The sequence below is a fragment of the Dermacentor variabilis genome, chromosome 5 (genome assembly GCF_050947875.1).
Source record: "Dermacentor variabilis isolate Ectoservices chromosome 5, ASM5094787v1, whole genome shotgun sequence".
Taxonomy (NCBI): Eukaryota; Metazoa; Arthropoda; class Arachnida; order Ixodida; family Ixodidae; genus Dermacentor; species Dermacentor variabilis.
Window position 1 is genome coordinate 184,007,369 of NC_134572.1, and position 16,239 is coordinate 184,023,607.

The 16,239-nt window shown below is 49.4% G+C and overlaps 1 protein-coding gene across 1 annotated transcript in view; it reads left to right on the forward strand.

Annotated features, from left to right (window-relative positions):
* The window catches only part of LOC142583733 (Na(+)/dicarboxylate cotransporter 3-like), a 73,524-nt gene that overhangs the window by 35,914 nt on the left and 21,371 nt on the right, over nt 1-16,239 (forward strand). Inside the window, exon 6 of the mRNA XM_075694221.1 lies at nt 8,573-8,668. Within this exon, the coding sequence (XP_075550336.1) occupies nt 8,573-8,668 (96 nt within the window). The remainder of the gene's footprint in view (nt 1-8,572; nt 8,669-16,239) is intronic.

The following is a 16,239-nucleotide window of genomic DNA, read 5'->3' on the forward strand; positions in this document are numbered from 1 at the left end:
GTTCTGCGAGCATCGATAACTCAAGGCGAAGGGTACTGGAAGAGCATTCAATAAGAGCAGAATGGGCGGAGTGAAAATCGAGGCCGAGAATGAGGTCGTTGGGACAATGAGCAATTACGGTGAAGAGGACAGGAGTGCGGCGGCCGGCGCTGCTGACACGTGCCGTAGACATGCCGATGATAGGCACAGTACACGCGGACGACGCGTGCCCACGCTGGGGTGAGGAGCTTGTTCATTCGTCGTCGGAAGGCAGCACTCATAATAGAAAGATGTGCTCCTGTATCGATGAGTGCCGGGACAGGATAGCCGTCAACGTCAACGTCAAGGAGGTTTCCGTTAGTAGGTAACGTGAGCAGAGGATTTGAGGGCAGGGTCGACAACGCAGCTTCACCTCCAGAAGCTGCAGTGCCTAGTTTTCCGGCTGGATCCGGGAGGTGATAGTCGGCGAAGAGAAGCGGCGGGGTTGGGGCGAACGATACTGGTGGCGTCGAGGTGAGGGCGAGCGGCTGTAGCGAAGGTTCGGAGCAGGGGCATCAGCGGTAGTGGGTTCATGGCGGGTGGCATAGGGTACAGAAGGCCCAAAGGTGCGGGAATAAGTGGCGGCGTAAGTCCGAGGAGGTGGCGGCCATCGGTTGCGGCAGTGACGGGCGACGTGGCCGATGCGACAGCAGTTGAAGCAGATCGGCCTGTCATCAGGGGTACGACATTCGGACGGGTAGCGACGAGATGTGGCAGAAAAGGCTGCCGGGGACGAGGAGGGCCGCTAGATAACTGGGGAACGCTGGGTCGAGACGTGGAACACACGGTGTTCAGACCGATGTTTTCAAACTCCTTCCTGACGACGGCCTGAATCGTCGCAATGGTGGTTGCTGGCGGATCGGGAGGCGTCGTGGAGAAGGCTGGCGAACAGGCGGCCTCGAGTTCGCGGCGAACAATACGGGTGACGTCGTCACAGGTGGTGGTCTGACGCGGTCGACCCTCACATGTTGACGTAGCAGCAGTGTTGGGTAGCCGTGTAATATGGTGTGAGATACGGTGGCTCTTAGCCTGTTCAAGACGACGGCATTCTTTTATAATGGCGTCGATAGTCGAGACGTTGCCGAAAACAAGCAAATTGAAAGCATCGTCGGCGATGCCTTTTAGCACATGTGCCACTTTATCTGCTTCGGACATATTATCGTCAGCTTTACGGCATAGAGACAAGCCGTCGAGGATGTAGGAAACGTATGGCTCTGTAGATGACTCAACACGAGACGCAAGAGCCTTTCTCGCGGCTGTCTTGCGCCCCAATGGAGTCGCCGAACAGTTCCCGTAGCTTTTCTTTGAAACTGTCCCAACTGGCTATTTCGTCATCATGCGTTTGGTGCCACCCGCGTGGGGTGCGGCCGAGATAAAAGATGACATTGGCGAGCATAATCGTTGGGTCGCATCTGTTATTAGCCCTGGCATGTTCATAGAGCTTCATCCAGTCGTCAACATCCTGTCCCTCCAGGCCAGAGAACACACCTGGGTCACGATGTGGCGCAACCATGACGATTGGAGCAGCCGGACAAGCCAAAGCCGTTGCAGAGGCGGGCTCGTCACCGGGAGGCATGGTGACAAGCTCGGTGTGCCGACCACTTCGGAGTTCCGTGGTGAGGACGGGGGTCACTGACCTCAACCAGAAATGTTACGTGTGGAAAGACACAGACGAAAGATGCTATTTACACGCTATTTACACTGGAGCCAGGCAGCCAGGCTGACACTCGCTCGTGCCAAGGGCACCGACCAACTTCTTCGTCGTTCTCGCCGCGGCTCGTATCTTGAGCATCGCTCGATGATATCGTAATATCTTCAATAAAATATCTGTTGAGAGTCAGCGCCGTGTCGTCGTTTTTATACCTTCTTGTGCCCCTGTCTTGTAATGCGCTGTAACGAACCAGTATGAGCTGCGCGGCGTCCTGAGGCATGGCAGAAACGGTAGGGAGCGCCCGGCTGCGGAGTTCCGGGTTTGTAAACGGCCCAGCACCTCCACCAAACGTCAAGAGGCGTTCTGGTTTGACTAAACCCTCGGAAAATAGAGCATCGCAGCGAGAGGTCACAGAGCTGAGGCAACATAGGCACAAGGCTTCGAACAACTCGTCGTCGTCATCTTTCTCGAAGCAGTGCATGCTGCTCGTTCTTCTCCAGTACAAAGTGAATACATCTTGCTGCCTCACCGGCTACAATTCATAGCCGTACTCTCACCAAGGCTGAGCGGAATTATACCCTAACCAAATTGGAATACCACACGGTATTCTTCTCCAGCCACAAGTTTCGATCATACTTGTACGGCCGCCACTTCACGATAGTGATAGACCACCATTCTCATTGCTAATTAGCTGGACTGCGCGATCCATCTAGCCGATTAGCTCGGTGGTCATTCCGCTTCAAGAATACGGCTTTTCTATCGCATACAAGAGTTATGTTTATCTCGCCTTCCGTCGCCAAGCATGCGAGATACGCACGATGACTTAAATGAATACCTCCTTACCATGCCCGAAGAGTATTCTGATGCCACCACCTTCAAGTGTGAGCAACAGCGCGACTCTTCCATTGCACCTATTCTTGACGCCAAGAATAAGTGTAATGGAAGAGTCGTGTTGTTTGTTGCTCACGCTTGAAGGTGGCGGCATCAGGAAACCCTTCGGGTCATTAGCATGGAGCTCACCTTCGGTTATTGTTGACAGTTTATTATACAAGGCGAATTATTCTGCTGTAAGGCGCTCCACATCTCGTGGTTCCCCAGACATTGAGATCTATGATCCTTCACGCCGTGCACGATGACATCACGTCAGGCCACCTTGACGCTCCACCGACTGCACCAACGTTTCTATTGGCCCCAGCTCGGGAAGACGGCGAAGCAGTATGTTTCCAGCTGCGCAATATGCCAACGCCATAAGCAGTTAATGATGCCTCCTGCGGGTGCCTTGCAGTTAGTTACGTCGCCGACCTTGCCAGTTAAAAAATCTGGTGTTTACTTGCTGGGTCCCTTCCCCAAGTCTACTACCGGACGTCGCTGGATTATTGTGTGCAAGGGCTATTTTACCCGGTATAGTGAGACGGCGGCGCTCGCTTCGGCTACGGCAGCTGACGTTTCATCTTTCCTACTGTACTGTGTTATTCCCCGTAACGGTGCTCCACGCGTTACGGTGAGTGATCGTGGAGGGCAGTTTCCTGCGGACGTTGTGAAAGAACTACTACGTCTTTGTAGATGTGATTACCAGAACCCGACCCCCTACCACAGGCAAACAAAAGGCCTCACTGATCGCACAAATCGTACCCTGAACAACATGATTGCCGTGTATGTCTCCACAAATCACAAAAATTGGGATTCTATTTTACCATTTGTTACGCAATCTTACAATACTGCCAAGCATGAAGTCACATGTTATGAGTCTTTCGTTCTTATCCATACTCGCAACCCCCAAAGCTTCTTCCATACCATCCTCCCCTGATCCTTATATGAGGACTCTTCAATAGACTTTTATGTCGTGCCGACGATGCCCGTCGACTGGCCCCCCTTAAGACTCTCTCCTCTCACGATCGTGCCAAGGCTCATTATGACGCTCGACATATGTCCTCGTCGCATTTGCTCCTGGGGACTTTGTTTCACTTTGGATGCCTGTGAGGAAAAAGGGGATGTACACAAAATTTATGTCCCAATACACCGGCCCATACGTCATACGGAAACGCTTGAGTAACGTGACATACTTCATCGCAAGAGTGACTTCACACAACGGGCGGTCACGTAAAACGCAAGTCGTGTACGTCGCCCGGCTCAAACTGTACCACCACCGGGCGATGCAACGCGCTCGGAGCGCTTCGTCAGCCCCCGGTGAAGCTGTCACGCTGCACGGCGCAGCCAAAGGGAGGGAAGGTAGAGGTGTGCGCGAGGGTCGCTTGGATGACCATCCTGTCCCTTGCTCTACGGTAACCGCCTATCATCTTCTAATTAGACCCATCCCATTTGTAACAGTTATATACTGCCAGGGTTAGTTTTAGAGTTGGTCGAGTAATTTTCTTATTCGATTAATGGATATTCATTCACAGGCACGTACCCAGGATTTTTTTTCGGGGAGGGGGGGGCCCAACCCAAGGTAACTTTTCTCTGCAAATGAGGGGGGGGGGTACCTTTACTAGTACTAATGTGAATAACACCCACCATTCGCCATAAAAACGCGTAAACCCACAAAAGAGAAATGAAATAAGGTTTATTTTACACGTACGCCTGTGCGATACACCTCTCCTTTACTTCCTCGCAACCAATCTCATGACAAATCAATGCTTTATATATATATATATATATATATATATATATATATATATATATATATATATATAAAGCATTGATTTGTCATGAGATTGGTTGCGAGGAAGTAAAGGAGAGGTGTATCGCACAGGCGTACGTGTAAAATAAACCTTATTATATATATATATATATATATATATATATATATATATATATATATATATATATCCATTTGACGTGGTTCTGGACTTGCGCAGGAAAGACGCGCAGAAAGAACACTGCCAAGAGCAAGTAAAGAAGCAAAAGTATAAAATAAAGATTACTTCAGTAGAATAGAACTTAAAAGAACAGCAGTTGGCAACAAAGGTACATGGACTGCTCGGAATTAGGTTACTCCGCCAGCCAATCACAGAAGAAAACAAAATCGTCGTCATGCGGCCTATTCAAAATGGCACCGTACTTGACATCTCCGGAGCGTCTGCTGTTCTTGAAGAGTCTTTTCATCGGCAGAAGCAATGAGGTGTGCAAAAGACATGGACAAAACTATGGAGTCTTCAAAAGTATGCGGTGCAGTTCATTTCACTGCTGCAGCCGCTTTACTCATGAAACTTCACTGCCAACTGAAGTTAAACTTTACAATTAGTTGTAGCGAAGCAAGCATGTTCTTCCAGTTCAATTAGGAATTAGACATTCTCCATTCCACTATAATAGGCGAGGGCAAAGCTATAAAATTACGCGCTAACTTTTGTAGTTACCGCCTTATTTGGGCAACAGAAAGAGTTTGAAGTACGAATTATTTGCAGCCTCGCGGACGAACAGTGGCTGGCTGTTATGAGGGCGTGGGCGGGGTTTCATTGCAGACTTAAGTTGCATGCGACTATAGTAGCGTTTTTTTAATTAACTCTGGAAGAATTATGCAGAAATATATATTTGGGGAACAATCACAGTTCTTTTGGATCCCTCGTTTACTGCTCTAACAAGTGCCACAACCGACTCGTATTGTTATTTGGGAAGTTACGTAACGATGCGTGGCCGCCAATCGCGTGCAACCGCATATGGCGCAGGAAGATGCGATTTTAGACATACTGCGCCCACCGCGGAAGGTTAGAAAAACACCTACATAAGCACAGCAGGGAAGTGGCTACGTTAGGCGGCTCTAATGATAACTGTAGAAGCGTCATTCAGAACACAAGGAATTGTCCTCCACTTCCGGCGGCGTTTTCTCTGTTTCCTTTTTAAATAAAGAGATGTTGATCCATAAATATTTTCATAAAGAATGGCTAAATTTGTTAATTTTCGCTTTTCCTTCCTGTTTGGCTGTTGTCTCGGCCCTCTCCCTTATTAGATCGCTTAATTTCTCAACTCCTTGAGATTCTTCTTTCCAATTGCCAATTTTGCACGAAAAGCGCGGTACAATGAGGGAAAAACCAGATGAGTTAACGGGTGACAGTCATATTGCCTATGAGTTTAAGGGTTATTGCAGGGTTTGATGATGGACGCTGTCTCGCATGATCTTATTTTCCACCTTATCTAACCTATATCACGGGTATATGGTTCCGAGGATCTCTCAGCGTCGCGGCGAGCCGTCACTCGAGGAAATAATGAAACAAAAAGAAAAGTTAAACGCAATTGGCATTTTCTCTGGCCGCAACTCGTTCCACGTGCATACAGACCAGCTGACCACGAACTCTATCCCTTTCCTGGTCCCTGGATCAGTCTAGACGAAGAAGCTTCAACTAACGAAGCAACAACGATGCGCGTGACCACTGAATAGACGGTGACAACTGAGTGCATCTCGAGTTGATCGCGCGGGCACCGAATTCATGAGGAAACTGGCCTTCACATACCAGGAGACGCCGATAACTACCGCCATCCAAAAGGAGTGAAAAAGGCAACAAAATGTTGACTGCTGAACAGCTGTCAAGTCTCAACGTTGATTTGGCGGTGCTTTAGGAATGTGAGTGAGAAGTGGTGGCGTGGGCAGGGAGGGGAGGGGGGGGCATGCGTCTTAATTTCGGGGGAGGGGGCCGGGCCCCCCCGGGCCCCCCCTTGGGTAGGTGCCTGTTCATTCATCATTTTAGTCTTTAATTGAATAATCGCTTTAGATGCAGAGTTTTTCATCAATTAAGTGATTAACGCAAATTTAACTGGGCACTTTAAATAGACTAAAACACAGTTATCTACTTTTGTAGGATCCTATCTTAATGTTTGAGAGGTGGAATCAAGTTAGAAGTACAAGTGTATAATGTTTGATAATGAATAATCTTTAGTTTGTTAAAGACTAAGTAAAGTTCGCGCTAGTGGCCTTTGAAAACATAAACAGTATGTGTTACAAGAGCAGAATTAAACAAGATACATGCCACTAGTAAATCCCTGTGCTGTATAGTTGAACAAAAACCAAGAAAAATGACAAAACTAAATGATCAACTCCAAATAAAACATGCAAGAAACTGCAATATACACACGCGAAAATAAAACTACTCATTTAGGATTTCAAGCCGCATGCTCTTTTCTACGGAGCGAAGGAAGGTCGATTGACTGGGATGTATGGATGAAACCGACGCCTTCGTTGAGTGGCGAGACAACCAGCACGCGAGGATAGACGCTCGGAAGCTGTATATCTGGTGGAATCGACGTGAACTCCATCGCTGTGTCAAATACTTGCTGCAAACCGGTTCGAGTGCTGTGCCACGTCCTTAGTGGACTGGGAGTGGCACGACGATCAACGACTGGGTTGCTATAGCACGTCTTTAGTTGCGAGGACATTTGTAGCCTCCGGCATGGGGCGGCTTGGTCGCGCGTGCGGTGTAGGGGAAACAGAGGGAAGCGCTAGGCTCGGCATCACTCGGGACTCGCAAAAGACGAGTCGACAGACTGCTGCACCATAGCCGCGCTGTCACTGCTCGTGCTCCGCAACTCTAGTACCATTTCTAAATTTTCGCGCCATTCCTGTCAAACTCCAGAAAATGATTAATAGAACATGTCTAATCGATTAAGTCGATTAAATGAAAGGTGGACAATGATGAAGATTATTCGCTTGCTGGATACATTTAATCGATTAATCGTTCATCGATATTAGCTGCCCTAGTTAGATTCAGCAGATAAACGTAAATATCCTAGAAAGTGGATAGGATAACAGGATATGATAGCCGCGGTAGCTCACTTGGTAAGAGCAGCGCACGCGTAATGCGAAGACGAGGGTTCGTATTCCCCCTGCGACCTGTTGTTTTTTCATCCGCTTTCACTTTCATTTATTTGGCATTTCTTTAATTCATTTATGAACTGCCGATAATCTCCCCTAGGCTGTCCTCCGTCTCATTGTTTGCTGACTCCTTATGATATGACTAATAAAAATCTCGCTTCTCGGTTTCCACTCTTCTCGTGGCAGATAGCCCAGTTCGACACATTTAGATGCCTTACGCGAAGAGGCAGACATTACTTGCACGAAAAACATAAATTTATAAATCGACTAATAAAGCACATTACAACCATTCAGTGTCTACCTAGTTACTTTACGACACAAATTCCAATTTACGAATTGTAGCCGCTCACTGAGTTTGCAAGACGCATCCTCTTGAAACGTAGTCCGAGGACGTCACCAGCTTTAAAATATTCATTCCCAAAGCGGGTGACAAAACACATAGGCGCCCCAGTTATTTCTGTGCTTCAATGCATACAACGGCTTTTTCTTAAAAAAGTACGTGGGAAAACAGTGCACCTTTACCGCATGTTTTACAGTGCATATCTCGAGACAGATGTGTGTCTGCGAATTCGTTCAAACTGAATCTGTCTCGCAACTCAAGGTCTACAATTCGTGCCTTACAATATGTGCTGTAAAGAAACCAGTTAGAAACTTAATTACTGAGTTTTCTAATATTGAATTATGCATTTCAATTTCTCGTGCAAGTAATCCTCCTCTTTGAACAATCCAGCTGAAGTATTACCACAGTTCTATCTGCCACAGGCTATTTTCCTTTTATTCTCTACCCTCTCAAAGAAAGCACACACACACACACGATCTATTGTTTCAGGGACACTTTAAACTGTTGTTCTATTCTCGCGCATAATTTCGTGCCCTCTGTAACATTTTATTTATTGCACACAAGGCCTTCCCTAGAATATGCTCAAGATAGTTCCAAAGATTTTGCTCAAGGTACACAGTCAAATTCGATAATTGCCACATGGACTTATTGTAACCTGTAGTTTCGTGGACTCAATGAGAACTAGGATGGCATATGCTATTTTCGATCTTTATGTGAACTCTGTGCCAGTACTTAAGGGTGCCTTCATTTGCTTCCGCAGTAACTGGCAGGTGACTTCCGTGGTCGTGTTCTTCTGTTGGGTGCTGCGGCGATCCTATCCCTTCGTTTACAATCTGCAGGAGGACCTCATCGATAAGTAAGTTGCCCACTGTACAAACCATTTCCAACATTGCAATAATTGTGCAATGATTGAAATGGAGTGTTATATTGAATCAGCGTCGATGAACGCATCAACTTGACAATGTAGAAAGCGCTAAAATTTTCAACAGAACATGTTCTTTTTAAATTCGCCATTTCACCCGCCGGGCGAAGCATTGACATCGACAGCAAGGTTTAGCGTTGGGCGTAAATTCCTCGGAGGCTCTTTAAGTACACGATGTCGCGACACACGTTGGCCTGGCGCAGCAAGCAGGCCAACTTTTGCTGGGTTCACGTCTACCAGTCGGCTACCAGGTCCGACAGCAATGGCGAGCGTAGCGTTCTAGGCATCGCACCTCGACTGTGCACGAGATGAGGCTGACGGAGACTGTCGGCCTTAGTCAGCTCCCAGTGAAATGATAGATAATGATAGCGTGTCGCTTATCTCCTGTCCATTCCACTCACACGAGTACGTGAACATAGCGGGTCAACAGGAACGCGAGTCTGCTTATGACGCGCGTGTGCACAACTCGCGTGTGAGCAGCACACGCTTCATCGCTTCGTCACTTCGCTTCATCTTCATGACTTCATCATCATTTCGCTTCGTTTTATTTCGATATCAGTTATATGGGTGCTCCAGGCGCATTTTTGCCGTCGACGTCGCCGTGATGTACCGTATAAAGTCTGAGGGCGATAACGGCATTGCCGCGTACTGTGTGCCGCATGTGCGAGTGGAAGCACGCAAGGGTATCCGGTAATCGGAACCCAAATCTGGCGCGCGCCAGCGAGGAAAACGTATACAGCAAACGCGCCGTCTTCCGTAGCGCGAAAAGCCTTGGGAGAATGAAATGGAGCAGGGGGGGGGGGGGGGGGAGGCGTAGTGCTCCGGCAGCAGCTGCGTATTTCACGCCAGGCGCAAAGGGAACTGACGCTCGCGGCTCAAGAGGACTGGCTGTCATCATACAACCGAGTGAGTGCCCACAACAAATGGTCTGAAGCTGACAAGCTTGGCTACGTCCCATTCTACCTTTCCGGGGTCGCCCATCTTTGGTTCTGCAACCATGAGGCTGACTTTTCCACCTGGACAGCATTCCGAACGGCACTTCAAGAAGTACTCGGTCGCCCTGCTGTGCGCAAACTTCGGGCTGAACAACAGCTTCGCTGTCGTGCTCAACAAAAGGGCTAAACTTTTACGAGCTACATTGAAGATTTAGTTGACATCTGCCGGCGTATAGACCCAGATATGACCGAAGATGACATGGTCAAGAACATCTTGAAAGGCATAGAAGATGACGCCTTCCAAATGCTCTTGGCAAGGAATCCTCAGACGGTCAACGACATCATAACGCTTTGTCAGAGCTATGAGGAGCTGCGCAAACAACGGCTTTCCACGCGCCAAGCACTCGCTCCGGACGTCGCGCTTTCAGCTCTGGGTGATGGTGTCACTTCTACCCCTTGCAGTTCAGAAATTTTCGATAGAATCAAGCAGTTTGTACGAGAAGAAGTGGCGCGCCAACTCTCTCTTCTGCCAGTCGCTCCAGCCTCAGAGCCGCGCTTGTCTCCAGATCTCCGTCACATGATACAAGAACAAGTCGCTAACGCAGTACCACTTGCTCATCAACCGTCTCCTACGCCTGTCCCACTTACGTACGCTGCCGTTGTCGCTAATCCAAGGCCTCCTTCTGCAGGTAATCAATCCAGACTTACCAGCGCCTTTCTCTTACCTCCGCAAGCAGCTGCAACATATTCTCCTGCCCTCCCCCCCCCCCCCAAGCAGCTACTGGCCGCCACAGCAGCCCGTGCGCCCACCTCGCCAATATTTCCAACAGTCTCCGCCTGCTGTTCTCAATCCATGGCGCACCCATGACAATCGGCCTATCTCTTATTCGTGCGGCCTACCTGGGCATGTAGCACGGCTTTGCCGCCGGCGTGGATGGTATCCTTCGGATTCTCCGAGGGCACAAAGTAATGGTTTCGACTCTCCGTCCCGTTCTGCTACTGCCGCTCAGCTCTTCGAAGCCTCGTCTCCTCTTTCCCGACCCTTTAATACCCGTCGGTCTCCGTCTCCCCGTCGGCGTTCTCTGTCGCCGTTTATCCGTCGTCCTGAAGCTATCCGATAGGAAAACTAAGGACCGCAGTTCCGGAGGCAAGAACTGCGATCTCAGCTAACTCCTCAGGACCTGATTTATTTCCTGCGAACGTCCTTGAAGTTTATGCAGAAGACATTGCCGTTCATGCGCTTGTAGACACGGGAGCAGCAATATCAGTGATTTCGCACCAGCTTCGTCTTACCCTTAGAAAAGTCGCGACGACTTATTCAGCCATTTCATCACGTACAGCAAGCGCTGCGCCGATTGAACCCTTAGGGAAGTGTACCGTGCGTGTTGTTATAAGCGGCGCTTTATACCATGTTGAGTTCATTGTTCTGCCTGGCTACTCCAATGCCATGATTTTAGGATAGGACTGTCTGTCCTCTCATCATGCCGTTATAGATTGTGCCCGTGCTGAACTCGCGCTGTCGCCATTCGGCACCAACGTTTTCGAAGATACTGATGACACTTCCGGTCGTGTGTTCGTCATCGCCGACACCGAGATTCCTCCATACTCTGCCGCACTTGTACCCGTTTCCTGCGTTGGGTTTTCCGACTCCACAGTTCTTTTCACGCCGTCTAAGCTTGTTACTCGCCGCCATCCTTTCTTGCTTCCTTTTGCCCTTCTTGCCATTCGACAAGGTTCGAGCGCACTTTATGTATCGAACCTGTTTCCTTGCCCTGCTAGGCTGCTCCACAATGAGTGTCTTGGTTATGCCGACGAAATCGAACCAAGCTTCCTTTACGATGTGCCTGACGACCCGGCTTCTCCTCCGGTTACGCTCTGGCCCTTCAAGTTTCTCCTCCCACGCCGCCGTGTGACCCAACATTTTACCAGAGTATTGATCCCAACCTCACTCCAGCGCAGCACGCCCAGATCGTCCATCTTCTAGACCGCTTTCGCACGTCATTCGACCTACAAGAATCTCGCTTAGGCCGTACTTCCACTGTTGTCCATCACATCGACACCGGCAACCATGCGCCTTTACGCCACAGGCCGTATCGTGTATCCGCCACGGAGCGTAGCGTGATCGCTGAGCAAGTTGCAGACATGCTCCAACGCGGTGTCATGCAACCTTCGCACAGTCCCTGGGCTTCTCCTGTAGGGCTGGTAAAAAAGAAAGATGGCACAATTCGCTTTTGCGTGGACTACCGGCGACTTAATAAGATCACACGCAAGGACGTTTATCCGCTACCCCGTATTGATGACGCGCTAGACTGCCTCCAAGGCGCTGAATTCTACTCATCCTTAGACTTACAATCCGGGTACTGGCAAGTGCCAGTGGCTGAGTCAGACCGTCCGAAAACGGCCTTCATCACACCTGACGGTTTATTTGAATTCACCGTGATGCCATTTGGCCTGTGTAATGCGCCTGCCGCATTTGAAAGAATGATGGACAACATCTTGCGCGGCCTCAAATGGCAGATATGCCTGTGTTATCTGGACGACATCGTTATCTTTTCACCGGACTTTCCTTCCCACTTACTTGACTTGAACGCGTCCTAAAGTGCATCGCCGATGCTGGCCTCCAGCTTAACTTGAAGAAGTGTCACTTCGCTGCTCGGCAGCTGGTCATCCTCGGCCATGTCGTGTCGAAAGAAGGTGTACTCCCTGATCCGGCGAAACTACAAGCTGTTGCCCAGTTTCCCCGACCAACGACTTTGAAAGAACTGCGCAGCTTCATTGGATTAGCGTCATACTTTCGCCGTTTCATCCGCAATTTTGCCACTATAATAGCACCTTTAACGCAGCTTCTTCATGGTGGCCACAACCTTTCAACCTGGTCACCGGATTGCGATGCCGCCTTCACAAAGCTGCGTCGTCTCTTGACGTCACCACCAATCCTGCGCCATTTCGACCCAAGTGCTCCAACTGAAATACACACGGATTCAAGTGGCATTGGCCTTGGGGCCGTTCTCGCTCAGAGAAAGGCTGGCTTCGATGAGTACGTCGTTGCCTTCGCCAGTCGTGCACTCACTAAACCTGAATCGAACTATTCTGTCACAGAAAAGGAATGCCTGGCTATAATTTGGGCCATAACCAAATCCCGTCCGTATCTTTATGCCCGCCCGTTTGACGTCATAACTGATCACCATTCGCTGTGCTGGCTGTCGTTCTTAAAAGAACTGTCCGGTCGTCTTGCTCGATGGGCCCTTCGACTGCAGGGGTACGACATTCGCGTGCTGTATCGTTCTGGCCGAAAACATTCGGATGCGGATGCCTTGTCTCGTTCGCCACTAACAGACGAGGCTAGCTTCCCGATGACCTCATTGTCCGAGTCTTCCCTTGCTGCCACGGACATTCTTCTGGGGCAGAAGAAAGACCCATGGATTGTGCCCATGTTGCGTTTTTTGTCCAGCCCATCGACACCCACTAACAATCGCGCATTACGTCGCCAAGCACATCACTTCTCCATTCGCGACGGGCTTTTGTACCGTCGCAACTACCTCCTGGACGGCCGCAAATGGTTGCTTGTCATCCCGCGACACCTGCGTTCGGATATTTGCGCAGCGTTCCACGACGATCCCCAGTGCGCGCATGCAGGGGTACTGAAGACATACGCGCATCTACGCCTTCGTTACTACTGGCAGGGGATGTATCGATTCATCCATCATTATGTCCGCTCCTGTCTGGTTTGCCAACGCCGTAAAGATCCCCCTCGTCGTTCAACCGCCCCATTGCAGCCTTTGCCTTGCCCAGCACGTGCTTTTGATCGAGTAGGCATCGACATTTATGGACCTCTGCCAACTACATCAGATGGTAATCGCTGGGTAATCGTGGCCATCGACCATCTTACGCGCTATGCGGAAACTCCCCTTTGTCCCGCGCTTCTGCACGTGACGTCGCCTGGTTTCTCCTGCGCCACATCATCCTTCGCCACGGAGCTCCCACGGAATTACTCAGTGACAGCGGCCGCGTCTTCCTCTCCGACGTCATCGAAGCTCTCCTCAAAGAATGCCGCATCATTCATCGCACCACTGCTGCGTATCATCCGCAGACTAATGGCATGACCGAGCGCTTTAATCGCACTCTTGGTGACATGCTGGCCATGTACGCTGCATCCGACCTAACCAAATGGGACCATGTTCTACCTTTTCTGACCTACGCTTACAACACCGCCACGCAGACTACCACGGGATTTTCGCTTTTCTTTCTCCTGTACGGACGCGAACCTTTTTCCACAATGGATACTATCCTTCCGTACCGCCCTGACTCCACGGAAACAACTACCCTATCCGAAGCTGCTGCACACGCAGAAGAGTGTCGCAAGCTTTCCCGTATATTTACGTCAGAAGACCAGCAACGCCAGAAGCACCATCGAGAAAGTTCCAATGCTCCTGTATCCTATGCTCCTGGCTCACTAGTGTGGCTTTGGGTTCCAGCCTCTACCACTGGACTGTCACCGAAACGCGCGTCGAAGTACCAAGGCCCATACCGCGTGATCAACCAAACGTCTCCAGCCAACTATATTGTGGAACCCCTCGAGCTACCTTTGGATCATCGCCGTCGTGGGCGCGAAATTGTGCATGCCCAGCGTATCAAGCCCTACTATGATCCGCCTGTGCTGTCCTACCCGCAGGTCGCCGGGACGGCTTCCTTTTCCGCGGGGGAGATAACTGTACTGTAAAATAGGGAGCAGTGGGGCTGTGGCTAGGAGAGAGACAACGACGACGAGAAAGAACCTTGTTTCGGTGCTCGGTCGGCTACACTACCTCTCACTGCTCCAACGCTCTAGTCGCGAACGCTTACTGCTCAAAGTGCTTCGCGACAGGCCTTATTTTTTCGTCGGCAGCCCAAATAGGACGGCCTTGACTGCAGCGTGACACAAACATAAAAGAAAATTACGTAAGTTTTACAGTACAAAACAAAAATGTGGCCATTCCCCATCTCACTTTGTAGTTTTACGCTTTTTACAGTGAAGTTGTATTGACCCTTTTCGCGGAGTAGTTTGTTCTAGAGAAACGAGATGTCGCTTTCGGCGGCGCGCCGCACGTCGCCTGAGCAACAGCGCACGAATACGAAACCACTACCGCTTCCACCTTGCTTCTATGCGATCAGCTGTCGGAAATGCAACTGAGTTTTCGCTAACGCACTGTGCTCCAGTCATGCTGAATTCAATCATGTTGATAGAAGACGTGGGCAGTAGTGGACTACAAAAATAGTGACTGTCATATTAAGAAATGGAATGAATCTGTATAGCCAAGTTCGCGGACCGTTGCTGCAACTGTCCGTACGTGTTAATGGCACTTCAAGATCTACGGCTTTCTTCGAGGATACAGAAATTGGCTCATCCACCAGTGTTGTATCGCTAACCTTTAAAGAAAGTGCTTCAGCCCTGGAACGTCGACAAGAGTAGTGCTTCTGGTTAAACAATGACAAAGGGAGTAGCGCCGCTTCCTGTCATAATGCGTTTCGCGCACACTATCTACAGGATGTTACAGAATGGGTGTCAAGAGAAGAGAAGCGCAGTCGAGGACGGCAGAAGACTAGATAGGGCGATGAAATTAGGAAATTTGCGGGCGCTAGTTGGAATCGGTTGGCGGCGTACAGAGGTAATTGGAGCGCGCAGGGAGAGGCCTTCGTCCCGTAGTGAACATAATATATCATGATGATGATGATGATCTACACACATCTACCCCAACACACACAGAATCTTACGCCCACTCTATCGCCAACGTGTCAGGGAGTGAATGGGCGCACACTTGAACTTATATGCACACAATATACGCACAATGAATGACAGACTACACCGATAGCGCAAGAATGGTCGAAACTGAATGTTTCGTGACGGTCCACAAGAGTAAGATGAGTTACTAGCGATAATACATCTTTGCTACAAGATAGTACGATGTACAAAATGGCTACGTTTCAAGCCTTGCAGGCAGCAAGAACAAATCTATCGGAAGTGAGCACAGCCGCTAGCGATTAGGCAGAAATAATCAGATAGTGACCGTACCAAGGAAATTTACTGAGTCAGAAATGTGACAAGCCGCTGCTTCAAAATATTTGCCAAATAAAAGAAATGAAGAGTAAAACACACTAATCCTCATTAAATTCATGAGCAGAAAGTTTGGATAGCTTCGAATACATATTTAGCCTTACTTTTTAAAGAAGCCCGATATACGCTGCTCGCGCCGTTTGGACATAGCTTAATCAGCTTCCAAAGCGCTTATGCATGTTCTCTGAAGCTGTAGTCAAAGCTTCGTGTCGTCCACCCAGTCACCACCTAGGATATATCTCCCGAAACATAGGTTTGCTAAGCCGCACCGGCGTCATACACACCCATTTTAAACGCGGATGCAACGGAGGCAGTTGAGGCAAGCAGTTAAGGCAAGTAATGGACGCGTCACCACGTGATCAATCAAGCAGCGCCCACGGGATCGCCGTGAAAAGGTTCAGTATGGCATGCTGATTCGTCCGTCTACTACCCGTACGTTGAAAACTCCTCCAGCGCAAACCCATGCCCATGTGCAAAAA